The sequence below is a fragment of the Perognathus longimembris genome, chromosome 11, assembly GCF_023159225.1.
Source record: "Perognathus longimembris pacificus isolate PPM17 chromosome 11, ASM2315922v1, whole genome shotgun sequence".
Taxonomy (NCBI): domain Eukaryota; kingdom Metazoa; phylum Chordata; class Mammalia; order Rodentia; family Heteromyidae; genus Perognathus; species Perognathus longimembris.
Window position 1 is genome coordinate 56860135 of NC_063171.1, and position 13085 is coordinate 56873219.

At 46.2% G+C, this 13085-nt stretch overlaps 1 protein-coding gene across 1 annotated transcript; it reads left to right on the top strand.

The window, feature by feature from the left end:
* The first annotated feature begins 3483 nt into the window (after positions 1 to 3483).
* Positions 3484 to 7346, top strand: Il10 (interleukin 10). The gene is made up of 5 exons (XM_048356958.1): positions 3484 to 3715; positions 4578 to 4637; positions 4865 to 5017; positions 5965 to 6030; positions 7254 to 7346. Exons 1-5 carry the CDS (start codon positions 3551 to 3553, stop codon positions 7344 to 7346), a joined length of 537 nt encoding a protein of 178 aa, XP_048212915.1. The 5' UTR covers positions 3484 to 3550.
* The last annotated feature ends 5739 nt before the right edge of the window (positions 7347 to 13085 follow it).

A 13085-nucleotide genomic window follows, 5' to 3' on the forward strand; every position in this document is an offset into this window, starting at 1 on the left:
GATTATGGGGCAGACGAGGAGAGCTATTTCTTCTCCCACAACCTTGTTCTTATTTACTTAAATTGAACCCCATAGGACATTGGTAGACACCTGTTAAGCATCTTGACTTGGGTCATTTGCTCCCAAGAAGTTCACAGTCTGGTTAGTGACAATTGTGTCCTCGTGACACAACTCGTACCCAGTATGATATTCCATCCATTCGACCATCCATCCATCCACCCAACTATCAATCCACGGGTGCCTGACATCTCACTCCTTTCCCCCCCATGTCTTCTGCTCTTGTACTAAAACCCAAACTCAAATGCCCTGACACACATCTGTGGGAATCTGTATCTCACATGTGGTTATGTAGGCTTGGGGCTTTTCCCAGTCCCCATGACTTTTCAGATGACCAGATGTTCTTACTCACTTGGAATATAGGAGATAGCTATGTGGTTCCCATTCTGTCAGTAACAGAGCAGTCTTCACTTATCGCAAATGTCTACACCAAGTTCCTGGCAACAAAACTAAGGAAATAAATTGTCACAAAGATAATGTCTCCATTGGCTTGCACCAAAGAGTTTGCCTATGGTTATCTCTGACCATTGAGATGCTGAAAGGTTAAGGTGAGAGTGGGCAACAAGTTCAAATCATGTGACTGGAGATCATTGGCTTTGAGTCAGATACTAACCTTAACCCTATTTCTTGGACTATGGATTAAAAATCATGAATAGCTAGGAGCTGGTAGCTCACATCTGTAATCCTAGCTACTCAAGAGGCTGAGATCTGAGGATTGCAGTTCAAAGCCAGCCTGGGCAGGTAAGTCCGTGAGACTCTTATCTCCAATTAAACACCAAAAAACCAGAAGTAGAGCTGTGACTCAAAGTGGCAGAACACTAGCCTTGAGCAAAAAATGCTTGGGGATAGTGCCCAGGCCCTAAGTTCAAATCCCTAGGACGGACATAAACAAAAAACCAAAAAACAATGGTTTTTATTCATCTCTCTTCACCTTGCTATTGTGGGTGTATATGCATATATTATGCATGATATAATAATTATTACATAAATTCATACTTTGTTATGTATTCATATAGTATAGTATAATGTATAATACATGCTGATAGGCTACATTTTTATAACGTACTGGTATAGCATAGTATTTATAATTATGTATAGATAGATAGATAGATAGATAGATAGATAGATAGATAGATAGATGATAGATATGATTGTATAAGAAGAAGGTGTAAGAGATGTTGCCCATCTTCCTGAGTTGCTCTCCCTGCCTCTCTGGCCAGTGTCAGGCCAGCCTCTTCGATGTTCCACTCTCCAGCCCTGGTGGAAGCTCGCAGGGCACTATGCTTGCCAGTCTCAAGTCTAGATGGTACGTTCTGTGGGCCAAACTTGATGCTGGGTGTCAAGAAAAGACAACATCCTGCTCAGGGGGGCTCCCAGCTGAATGAGCAAGATGATCGTACACAGATGACAGTGATGTGGTGGGGAAGATTTTCCCTGTGCTAAGTGCAGGGCTCAATGGGGAGAAATTTAAGAAGGAATCTATGTTGACTGTGTCTGGGATGACCTCATAGCCTTGCCTGGGATTTGGGCCCCTGGGGCTGGTTTGTCTGCACCTAGACTGCATAGCTCAGAGAGGAGGTCCCTTCTCTAGGATAAAGCAGACAACTCAGAAAACCCAGGAGCCAAAAAAGAAGAAGAAAGGTGCAAGTGTTGGAACTGGAGCCTTGGTTGCTTCCCTCTAGTGGCAGAATGCAGCCCAATCTGGCAGGAGCAGCACATCTTGAGTCAGCCCCATTCCAGTTTCTGCAAGGCTCTTGACCACTTTCACAATTGGTCGACTTCTGCATTACTCTCCCTAGAGGCTTGGGAGGGGAAGCCACAGTCCCCTGGTCCTGACCCAGGAGTCGCCACAGTAGCTAACTCCACAGGGTGTACCTGGGCCCTCTCGCCTTTCCTTCTTGCTCACTACAGACTGGGTGGATCCAGGATGCCTGGCCCACGTGCGGTGGCACAAATGTTTTCACCAGTGGGGCACACATGGAACCCAGTGCCTTCAGAGATGCCTCCCTCTCCAGAGGCAGGAGTGGGAGGATAGCATAGAACCCGGGAGAAATGCCCCCCACTGAGCTCTACTGCTTTTGAAGCTCAGAGCCTCCTGATCCCTTTGGGTCAGATGGGAAACAGACACATGGAGGACAAGGGACTTTCCCTAGGTCCAGGGTGACAAAAGCCAGGGCCAGCTCAGGCTCATGGCCCTAGGCCAGTGCTCTTTGCATTAACTGTCCAAACCCAGGTGGTAAGAGATGCCCCTGTGGACCAAGGAGATCCAAACACAAAAGACCACTGAATATCTGCCTTGATGTCACTGCCCTGGTCCTTTCCCAACCAAAGGTAAAGTAAAGTGACCCTCCTTATCCTCACACAGCAGGCCCGCCCTGCTTATGGACACACACACACACACACACACACACACACACACACACACACCTGCAAATCCAAGGCCAGACTGAGGGATAGAGAGGGGAAATAAAGGTTCTTTCCCACAGCTTTCACAAAACTTTGACTTATAGCTCTTACTTTTTTCTCCTTCTTCCTCCCCATCTCTCAAGCATTAGGCTCCAGCCACAGACAATGGAAAGAAACCTTAAGGAACATTTCATCCAACCTTCTGTTCTCACTCTGGAGATGGGGTAGGGGGGCGTGATCTTGGGCAGGCTGTACAACAGCTCTGGATCTTGGTCTAGCCAGTACAAAAATGGAGATACTAAAGGTCATGGTAAGAACACAACTTGACTGAACACAGCAACTTGACTGGAACACAGCAAGCTTCTAGGAAGTTCAAGCTAGCCTTCCTAACTTCCCCAGGCTCGGACAACTGAGGGGAAAACGGGGACCTGAGCTTCTCAATGAATCCATGGCCAGAGAAAGAACAGAAGCCCTACTCTGATCCTGCTTTGGGTCACTGAACACCAAACGAAAAACTGTAAGGGAGCTTTAAGAAGATTTCTCCCACTCCTTATTTTTCCTTGGTGGAACTGAGGCAGGGAGATCTAAGGTAACTTCTGTAGTCAGCACAGAGAATTCTTGATCATTCAACCCAGGTTGAGTGCAGATCCACTTATTTCTCAATCCTGGTGTATTCTGGAATGGCCAGTTGGTCCACGTCATTGTGACCTAGGCGCACGCGAGTGGAAGTCACAGCTGTGGGTCTCTGTGCACAGAACAGTTTTTCATTGAGAAGCAAAGGCATTTATTTTTTTTTACAAAAAAGGAAAGAGAGAGGTAGCCCGTTCTAAAAATAGCATAATGGAGAAGTTCATATTTTACTAGTGCTTTTGCTTAGCATGCAAAAAGTGCAAAAATTGACGCCTGTTGAATGTATTAGTTTTAGGGTGGGAGGAGTTACCGGGAAATCTGTTTGTGGCTTTATAAGTGGAGAGATTTTAGTGGAGCCCAAAATATAAAAAGGGGACTGAAGGTCTGTATATCAGGGGCTTGCTCTTGGCAATACTAAACCACAAGGTAGCCTTGCAGGAGAAAGCAGAGTTCCACCATGCACAGCTCAGTGCTGCTATGTTGCCTGGTCTTACTGGCTGGAGTAGTGGTGGGTCAAGGTGAAGATACCCAGTCTGAAAATAACTGCACCCACTTCCCAGCTGGCCTGCCACACATGCTCCGAGATCTCCGAGCTGCCTTTGGCAGGGTGAAGACTTACTTTGTGAGTACAATGCCACCCATTCTTTCTTCCTGGGACTATCAGGGCTAGGCATTCTGCTGGAGCTGAAAGAAGAGCCCTCCTCCTCCTCCTCCTCGTCCTCCTCCTCCTCCTCTTTCTCTTGTTCTATCCCTTTAAACTGTTATTTTTAAGTGAATCCTAGATCAAGGAATTAAATCCAAGCCCAGATGTGCAGGTAAAGCTGCCTATAAGGTTGAATGCTCTGTCTTTCCTATATTCAGAAACTTTCTATAAGATTTCACTGGAGCCCCATGCTTTATTGGTGGAGAGATTTCAAGAAGGATCTGATTGGAGGGAAAGGTGTTTCCCCTACTTTATGGCTGGAAGACAAATTGCTTCTGTTCAGTACCCAAACCCGAAAGCCTGAGGTTTGGAACTGCATTCAGTATGGGGTAGACCTGCCTTGGGAAGTGTTCTCTTATTCCCAGAGAGCACTCAGAGCTGGAGTACGATGTCCACGGTAGACACACTAAAAAGTAAAGGACCGGCAACAGGGCTTGAGGACTGAAGGGCTCATAGAGATGCCCTTGGTACCTGATAGGGCTCTGCAGAAAGAGCCCTCTGGAAATTCTGCCTTTCCATCAAAATTAGCAAGATTAAACAACAATAACAACAACAACAACAAAAAAAAAAAACTGATCCTGAGAGGGAGGGTCTGATTTAATCTTTACTTTCAGCACTACCAAATTGTTGTTGCTGCTGTTGTTTAACTCTCTCCTTTCAGTTTTTGGGCCAATGGCTACATGGGTTACAAATGAAAGCCTATAAATAAACAGGGATCAGGAAGGCATGCATTGCAGGTGTTTCTCCAAGCCTCACCCTCTCTCTGCTTTTGTTCTTGCAGCAAACAAAGGATCAGTTGGACAGCATGCTGTTAAGCCAGTCCCTGCTGGAGGACTTCAAGGTGAGAGCAGGCACTGCTTGTTTGTGACTGTAGGAGCTGGGCCACTGCCTTAGCTTTGAAAAGGAGAAGTGGGAAGACCTTAACTCAGCATTTCATCAGTAGCCAAGGGTTACAAAGAGCTCGGTGCTAGGAGGCAGAAGATGGGGACAAAGCTGACCCCTTCCATCTAGGTCCAGCAGTCCCTTCTCCCCATCAGAGCCCTCCCAACCTTTGGCTCCTGTCCTTAGGGTTACCTGGGTTGCCAAGCCTTGTCAGAGATGATCCAGTTTTACTTGGTGGAAGTGATGCCCCAGGCAGAGAACCACAGTCCAGACATCATGGAACATGTAAACTCCCTGGGAGAGAAGCTGAAGGTTCTCCGGTTGCAGCTGCGGCGCTGTGTGAGTAGCAAATCGATTCTTTCTTTTTGTAGCTGCCCCCAAAATACCCTGAGCTTCTGCAGCTCAGAAGAGCCAAGCTCATCCCGAGACTCCCACGGAGACCTGGACTGGCAGGGCTGTGTGAATCTGGAAAGACTCCTGGAGTCAGAGCTCTTGCTCATTTCTTTCTGAGCAGGGTTGGGGGTTGCTACTAGGCATTTACATGTGAAGATTTGCACTCAGCTTTCCTGTTATTTCTGAGTCATTTGTGGGTTATTAACTGTTCCTCTCTCTGTTGATGAAAGGGGCCCAGAGGTTCAAGCAAGGCTACTTCACCTCTTTGGACTTAGGCTGGGAGCTAAGGTTCCCATGCAGAGGAAAACATGCACCTCTACTTCCTCAAAGTCTTATTGCAACCCAACTGGCTGCTAGGCAAGAGGCTACTGTCCCCAGACTAGTGTCCATGAATCATTCCCCACAGATAATTTATTCTCCAGCTGATCATGAGGTTAGCATGGATGCTTTGCCTTCTCCTCTTGCTGATTTGGGGGAAATCCCTTGGTGTCTCCTTGCAGGACAGTGCTAGGCGAAAGATCTGCTCCCACTAGATGTGGTTATGTGCCATTCCTCAGGCACTTAAGAACAGCCATGGCTGACATTCAAGGAGACAGACAAAGGCAGGAAAATGATAAGAGACATGGGGAGGTTCTAAGAGAAAGCCAAGACCCGGGTTCTCTTCCCACCCCTACCCCTGCCCTCGAGCCTTGAAAACACTCCAGTAGCTCCAGGCACCGGCCTTCCACCTCTCTGGGTTGTTTTCTCTCTGTGTCCCGGGTGGTGCGTGTGGAGGAGGCAGGGCTTGTAGGCATGTAGGATGCACCTGATCCTTTCTTCACACCACCAGTGCCACAGACAAGGGAGCTGGAAGTCGGGCCCATTAACACTTTTTTTTTCTTTTACTTCCATAGCATCGATTCCTTCCCTGTGAAAATAAGAGCAAGGCCGTGGAGCAGGTGAAGAGCGCATTTAGTAAGGTGAGCTTGGGGGGGTGACCCAGAGGGTTTGCAGAGCACAGCCCCGGCCCACTCCCCCAAAGAAAAGGGAGTGTGGGAACCTGGCAAGTGGTGTGAGCTCCTCAGACAGTGGGCAGCCACCACCTCGGTGATAGCTGCGTTCTGTGAAGTGCCTTTGGGAGTTTCTAAATGACTGCTCTGTGCCTTTGTGGGGTTTTGACTTAGACAGACCGAGCCAGCGCAAGGGCCATGAGCTGAGTCCTGGGGAGAGTGGCAACGGAAACAGAAAGTACAGAATGTGACTTGTTGGGAATCTAGGCCGAGCCCACACGTGCATGCAGTCACCCTGTGAGTGTGCACACCCAGGCACACCTGGGGAGTCAGCCTGGACTCCCCAGGACTCAGAAGAAGCACAGAGTAGAATTGTTCACTTACCTAGACTGGGTTCACATTCACTTTCCATCTGTCTCTCGCACCTCCTAAAATGCCTGAGACTATCTGCTCCCGTTACCCAGTGGGGTTTCACACGCCCAACTGCCTGTGAACCTCTATTTCCCAGAAGCCACATGGTTTATGTCCTTCTCATAGACACCTGGCAGGTGTCATCAGGGCTCCAACTGTATGGGAGCTGACAGTAGGCCAGAGGGGAAGATTGAGGCTCAATCTGTTGGTGGGAGAGAAAAGCATTAAAGAGTTCCCTCCTTCCGTTGTCTTGCTTTCAAACTACTTCCTCTTAAATCCTCTCAAATTCTGCCTAAGTGTCATGTGAGTATGTGACCTTTAGAGCTGTTGAAAAGACTGTGATTTGTCAAATCAATGGCCCCTTTCGCTTTGTTCCTCCTGGCTGTGCTTAAGGCTAGAGAGAGCAGTCAAGGCACGGCCCCTTCCCAAGGCAGCAAGACTGAATCCTCAAACAGGGCCGGAGCAATCTCTGAGTGCACTCCCGGCTGTGCATGTGGAAAGTCCCCTTGGCTCTTTCACAGTGGTTTGTTTTTTTTTTTGGGGGGGGCCAGTCCTGGGCCTTGGACTCAGGGCCCGAGCACCGTCCCTGGCTTCTTCCCGCTCAAGGCTAGCACTCTGCCACTTGAGCCACAGCGCCGCTTCTGGCCGTTTTCTGTATATGTGGTGCTGGGGAATCGAACCTAGGGCCTCGTGTATCCGAAGCAGGCACTCTTGCCACTAGGCTATATCCCCAGCCCCTCTTCCACAGTGTTTTAACGAAATGTTTCCATCTCCCCGCCCAGCTCCAAGAGCAAGGCATCTACAAAGCCATGAGTGAGTTTGACATCTTCATCAACTACATAGAAGCCTACATGACAACGAAGCTCAACAACTAAAACACCCAGGATAATGATGCTAATGGACTCTGGCCAGAAAGTGAAGATCTCTAGTATAGGACCCAGGTTTCCAAGCCAGCTCCTTGGGAAAAAAAAGAAAGAAAAAAAAAACCATCGTACCTCTCTCCTAGAATATTTATTAACCTCTGATACCTCAGCTCGCACTCCTATTTATTCACTGAGCCTCTCTGTGAACTATTTAGAAAGAAGCCTAATATTATAGTCTTTTTCAATATTTATTATTTTCACTTGTATTTAAGATGTCTTCGTGGGGTTACACCCTATGGTATTTAAGTGTTTTAAGACAAACTGTAAGTTATATGACAGGGAATAGATTCCTTTTGGGAGCGAACTGAAGCTTCCGTTACAAGCATGGTCGTACTTTCTAGGACCTTCATGATGAGCTCAGGGTTCCAGGACCTTCATCCGGTTCTAGGACCTTCATCCCTGAGCTCAGGGTTCCAGGAGCATTTGGAAAGACTCTTATAGAGTGGCCTTTTGATGAGTAACCTTCTAGCCATTCAGAGGGGTTTCCCTGACCTCAGTCGCCAACCACTTCAGCCTTGAAAGCTGTGGCCAGCTTGATTGAGATATGTATATACACACATATCTATGTCAACCTAAAATTGGTTCTAATAGAACTCACTTTTCAACCAGAAGTAACGCGATTCCACTGGGAATGTTACCTTGTTTGTCTGTCTTCGTAGCAGATTTTCATTTGGAATAAATAAATGGATCTTACTCATAAATCATGTCACAGTGTCTACTACATTTGGTCTGACTAAAATTGTTCCCTCCAAACTCCTCAGAGGCAGAAGAGAAAAGCTGAATAAATTCTGCAATTCCCAAGAGATCGCTCCGGAGCGAGGGGGGATGGGAGGGAGGAGGGAAAGATCACCAAACCTGATCCAAAGCAAAAGCTATGCTGACTTTGACAGCCAATAGCAGAGGCCACCGTGGGTTTCCTGTAAGATGTATCCTTTAAGATGTATCCCTAAATCCTGAACAGCGTTGTTCAACACTAAGAAAGGTGACTCTGTGCACACCAAAATCAAAGCTAGGAAGGAAGGGGTTTAAAGTGCTTATTTGTTTCTTCAAGTTCCAGAGGTCCAGGGCATGAGTCCAAACCCACCCTGAGGAGTAAGAGAAAATGCCAACATGGTTCCCAGAATGTAGAGATGGACTCAGTACACAAAGTTGGTAATAACTGTCCCTCACAAACCCTTTCTGTTTCTAGAAGTAATAGAGGTCAAACCCCAGGGGCTTTCACACGCTAGGGCTCTACCACTGTGCTTTATCAATGAACCTTGGTGTTGGGACTGGGGATCTCATTATGTAGTTCAGGTGAGCCTCAAACTCTCAGTCCTCCCGCCTTGGGCTCAGAGTACTGGAAACGAAAGCATGCATCGCCAGAAGTTCACAGGCTGCATCCAACAAAATAGACAGGGCCCACTTGCTAAGAACCTTGAGGGACTCAAGCAGCTGCTCTTTCTGCCCCTTCTCTGAGGCACCAGACAAGAATGAGATCGGGTTCAGGCTGCGGTCTGTTGAGGGGGACCACAGCCGGCCACTGGGGAAGCCCTGCTCAAAGCCCCGTGACTTGGAGAAGGGGGAAAGAATGGGCTGAGTAAACATCGCTCCCCCACACACTGCCCGGGCGTCCCTGGTTGGGAGAAGGTGGGAGTCAATGGGCTGTGTGGTCACTTTTTCAGTAAGACCTGACTCACTTCGGTTAAAGTAACCATAGGAAGGAAGTGGGATGCATCAAAGCTGAAATTCTGAAATAAAGGTTAGTGTTCAGAATGGAGGCTAGCGGAAGATGAGAAGGGTAGACTGAGCCCTCTGGCCTGAACGAGAGCCATCCTGAGTCCTCTCTGCCTGAAAAGTTCCAGCAACTGGCAGGGAGCCTGCCTATTAATTAAATAGGAGGCTGCACCCGAAACAAACAGAAATGCATCTGGAAAAGCCAGTGTCAGCAATAGCTACACTTTACTGGCATGTACTTTGAGTTTGGCACATGTTTAGGCAGGTATGTTTCTGTATAGATCTTAAGTATTTGTTTATCAGACATGATATATGGCATTATTATCCCTAGTTTCTATAATAGAAAATATTGCTATTTTTCTGTGAGCTCAAAATTGTGAGAGTGTTGTTTGCTTTGTTAGGCTTCAGCAAACTAACATTCAGTAGATCGTGTTAGGTTGTGTCCAAGGGCTGCTGGTTTGCTTGGTGCCAGTACTGGGGTTTGGACTCAGTGCCTGGGAGCTGTCCTCTAGCTTTTTCACTCAAGGCTGGCTATCACTGTACCACTTGAGCCACAGCTCCACTTCTAGCTTTTTGCTTGTTAGTTGGAGATAAGCACCTCTCAGGTTTGTTGGCCTGGAGTGGCTTCAAACCCTAACCCTCAGGTGCCAGCCTCCTGAGTAGCTAGGTTTACAAGTGTAAGTCACCAGTGCCTGCAAAGTTCAATTTTTTTTAACTATTATATTAACCCAGTTCTCTATACCATGAGCTGGGCAAAGCTTAAACTTGAGGAATACCTGGGATCTATACTTCTACATTTCCTCTGTGTATTCCTAATATTTATGTTAATAGTAATATGAACATTAAAGTTATTTGCCTGCTTCTTTGCCAAGTGTTTTTGTATGTATTCATTCATTATCATGGTAAACAATGAGATATTAATTATTAATGTCTACAAGATCCAAAGAAGTTATATAATTTACATCTTTGGTCATCCAGTTATTAATAACAGAATTATAGTAAACTCCCATGTATCATTTTCATACATCAGTTATTTCATCATTCTTCTTTTCTAATATTATTCTGTTATGTCACTTAAAATTGATGTCTAAAATAAACTATACAACTTGTAGATGGGGACGGGAGGGAAAAAACTGGGAGAGAGAGAGGGATGGGGTGACAACTGTCCAAAAGGAAATGTACTCATTACCTGACTTATGTAACTGTAACCCCTCTCTATATCACCTTTATAATAACAATCAAAACGTTGCTATCTACAGTGGTACACACCTGTGGTCTGAGCTGCTTGATAGGTTGAAGTAGGAAGATGGCCTGAGCCCAGGACATGGAGATCAATCTGGGGAATGTCTTAGATCCTATCTCAAAATAAATAATTGAGACATAGATTGTATATGATCTCTGTCCAGTTTTGTTTATCTCAAGATATTTTCAATTTTTATTTTAAGTTCTTCTTTGACTCATCAGTATTTAGAAGCATGAGGAAAGCCTATGCAGCTTGACATAGACACAGGAGAATTGAGTATAGCATAAAACATTTTTTTTTTTTGCCAGTCTTGGGGCTTGGACTCGGGGCCTGGACACTGTCCCTGGCTTCTTTTTGCTCAAGGCTAGCACTCTACCACTTGAGCCACAGCGCTACTTCCGGCTTTTTCTGTTTATGTGGCGCTGAGGAATGGAACCCAGGGCTTCGTGCATGCAAGGCAAGCACTCTATTGCTAAGCCACATTCCCAGCTCCAAAACAACTCTTTTTTTTTTTGTATCTTTCTATTCATTATCCATCTATAAAGTAACAAATATTTGTTATCTCACAGTTTCTAAAGGTGAAGAAGTGAGAGCAAGAGCTAAGAGTTCTGTCTCAGCATCTGTAATGAAGTTATAGCAGAAATTACAGCCGGGGCTTCTATCATTCCAAGGCTCAACTGGGGCTGGAGGCTCATGGCTAAGGAGCTTCATTACGAGGCTCTTGGCAGGAGACCTCAGTTCCTCACTGGCTCTTGGCAGGTGGAGCTTCCTTACAACACAGGAATTGTCCCCAGGACCAATGACCCAAGGCAGAAGTAGTTATAATACCGTTTATGATCTAATCTCAGAAATCTCACACCATTACTTCTGGCACATTCTACCTGTTAGAAATGGGTAAGTATGGTCAGATTCAAGAGGAGAGTTAAATTCTACCTTTTCTTTCTCTCCTTTTTTTCCTCTCTCTCTCTCTCTCTCTCATTCTTTCTTCCTTTTGTACTATGGCTTGAACGTAGGGCCTCTCGCTCGCTCAACTTGCACGCTGGCTTGCTTAGCCATTACTCTACTAACTTGAGTCATGCCTCTAGCGTGGCTTTTTTCCAGCTACTTTGGAGATAGATTCTCACCAGCTTTTCTGCCTGAGTGGGCCTTAAATGGTAATTCTCTAGATCTCAGCCTCCCAAGTAACTAAGATTAGAGGCATGAACCACCAGCACCTGACTAGATTCCACTTTTGGAAGGGCAGCGTATCAAATAATTTGTGATACATTTTTAAAGTGCCACACCCTTCTAAGAATTAAGAGGAAGTTGCTTTGTACCACTGGACTGGTGGGAGAAAGGGAAAAGCTGGGTGAGCATTGGTATGTATGACTGGATCAACATTATGGATATACTTAGCTTTCGGTCCCATCACTGGTAGGCTAAGTCCAGTGTATTTATTTCTCTGAGCCTTGGTGTCTCATCAGGAAAATTAGCAAAATTTCTTCTCAGGTACTATGGACTGACCAAACATTATTTCTCCCTCTGGAGAGAGCCAACCTCATATTGAAACTCTAATATACAAAAGTCTGATACTTGGGGACGGGAGGCGCAATGTCATGATGGTGGGGTTTCAAGATGGAATTCGTGCCCTTGCAAGAAGAGATGCCAGCTGAGAATATGACATCAAGTGGTAGCCTAGCAAGCTCAAGGCCCTGAGTTCAAACCCTGGTACTGCTAAATAAACAAAGTTGAGCACATAAGAATATACGTTGGAGTCGGGCACTGGTGGCTAATACAATACCTGGAATCCTAGCTACTCCGGAAGATGAGACCTGAGGATCACAGTACAAAGCCAGTACAGACAAAAACAACCATGAGACTCAAGTTCAACAAAACAAGGGAGCAAGACCCTAAATTCCAGTTCTAGTGCTAGCACAAAAAAAGAAAAGAAGATACAGCCAGACACTGGTGGCTCATGCCTGTCATCCTAGCTGCTCAGGATTCTAAGATCTGTGGATCAAAGCGGTTCAAAGCCAGCCAGGGCAGGAAACTCCATGAGACTTTTATCTCCAATGAACTACTCAAAAAAAAAAAAAAAAAAACCACAAGTGGTGCTATGGCTCAAGTGGTAGAGCGCTCACCTTGAGCAAAAGAAATTCAGGGACGGCACCTAGTCCCAGAGTTCAAGCTTCAGGACCAACCAAAAAAAAAAAAAAAAAATGGACATTCCCTGACCATCCCCATCTTCAACACACGGAAGGAAAAGTTCCTGTGAGAACATAATGAGATGGCTGCGGCCTATTAGCCAAGAGAAGATGCCTCAAATAAAACTCTCCCTGCGGGTCCCTCGATCTTGAACTTCCTAGCCTCCATACTTAAAGGAAAATACGTTTCTTCTGAGTAAACCACCCTGCCGATGCTGTGTACTGTATAAGACCTGTGGTATATGGCAGCCTATATTCACGAATAAGCCAGGTTTGGCATGAGGGCCCAATAGAACCTTTCCAAGTACAAAAGTGTATATGTGTTTTGAACATGGAACATACAAATCTGGTTAGGATGGGGCTGGGCAACAAGCCTTGATCCTCTAAGGTCCCTCCATGCTGGGAGTGAAGTACAACTCTGAAGGAAGGGGGTGACAGCACTCGGTGGAAAGGAAGAGGAAAGCAGTGAGCTGGTCGGTGGCAGAGCTCGTCACTCTCTGACATGTTCCCCCTCAAAACACTTGGATGAGTGGATTTCCCTGTGGGGGA

What these genes read in the sequence shown, in the direction of transcription:
- Il10 (XM_048356958.1), top strand. Translation starts at nt 3,551, where the DNA reads ATGCACAGCTCAGTGCTGCTATGTTGCCTGGTCTTACTGGCTGGAGTA. An exon ending in GCAGGGTGAAGACTTACTTT is followed by an intron (nt 3,716 to 4,577) that starts GTGAGTACAATG and finishes TTGTTCTTGCAG; the next exon opens with CAAACAAAGGATCAGTTGGA. An exon ending in CCCTGCTGGAGGACTTCAAG is followed by an intron (nt 4,638 to 4,864) that starts GTGAGAGCAGGC and finishes TCCTGTCCTTAG; the next exon opens with GGTTACCTGGGTTGCCAAGC.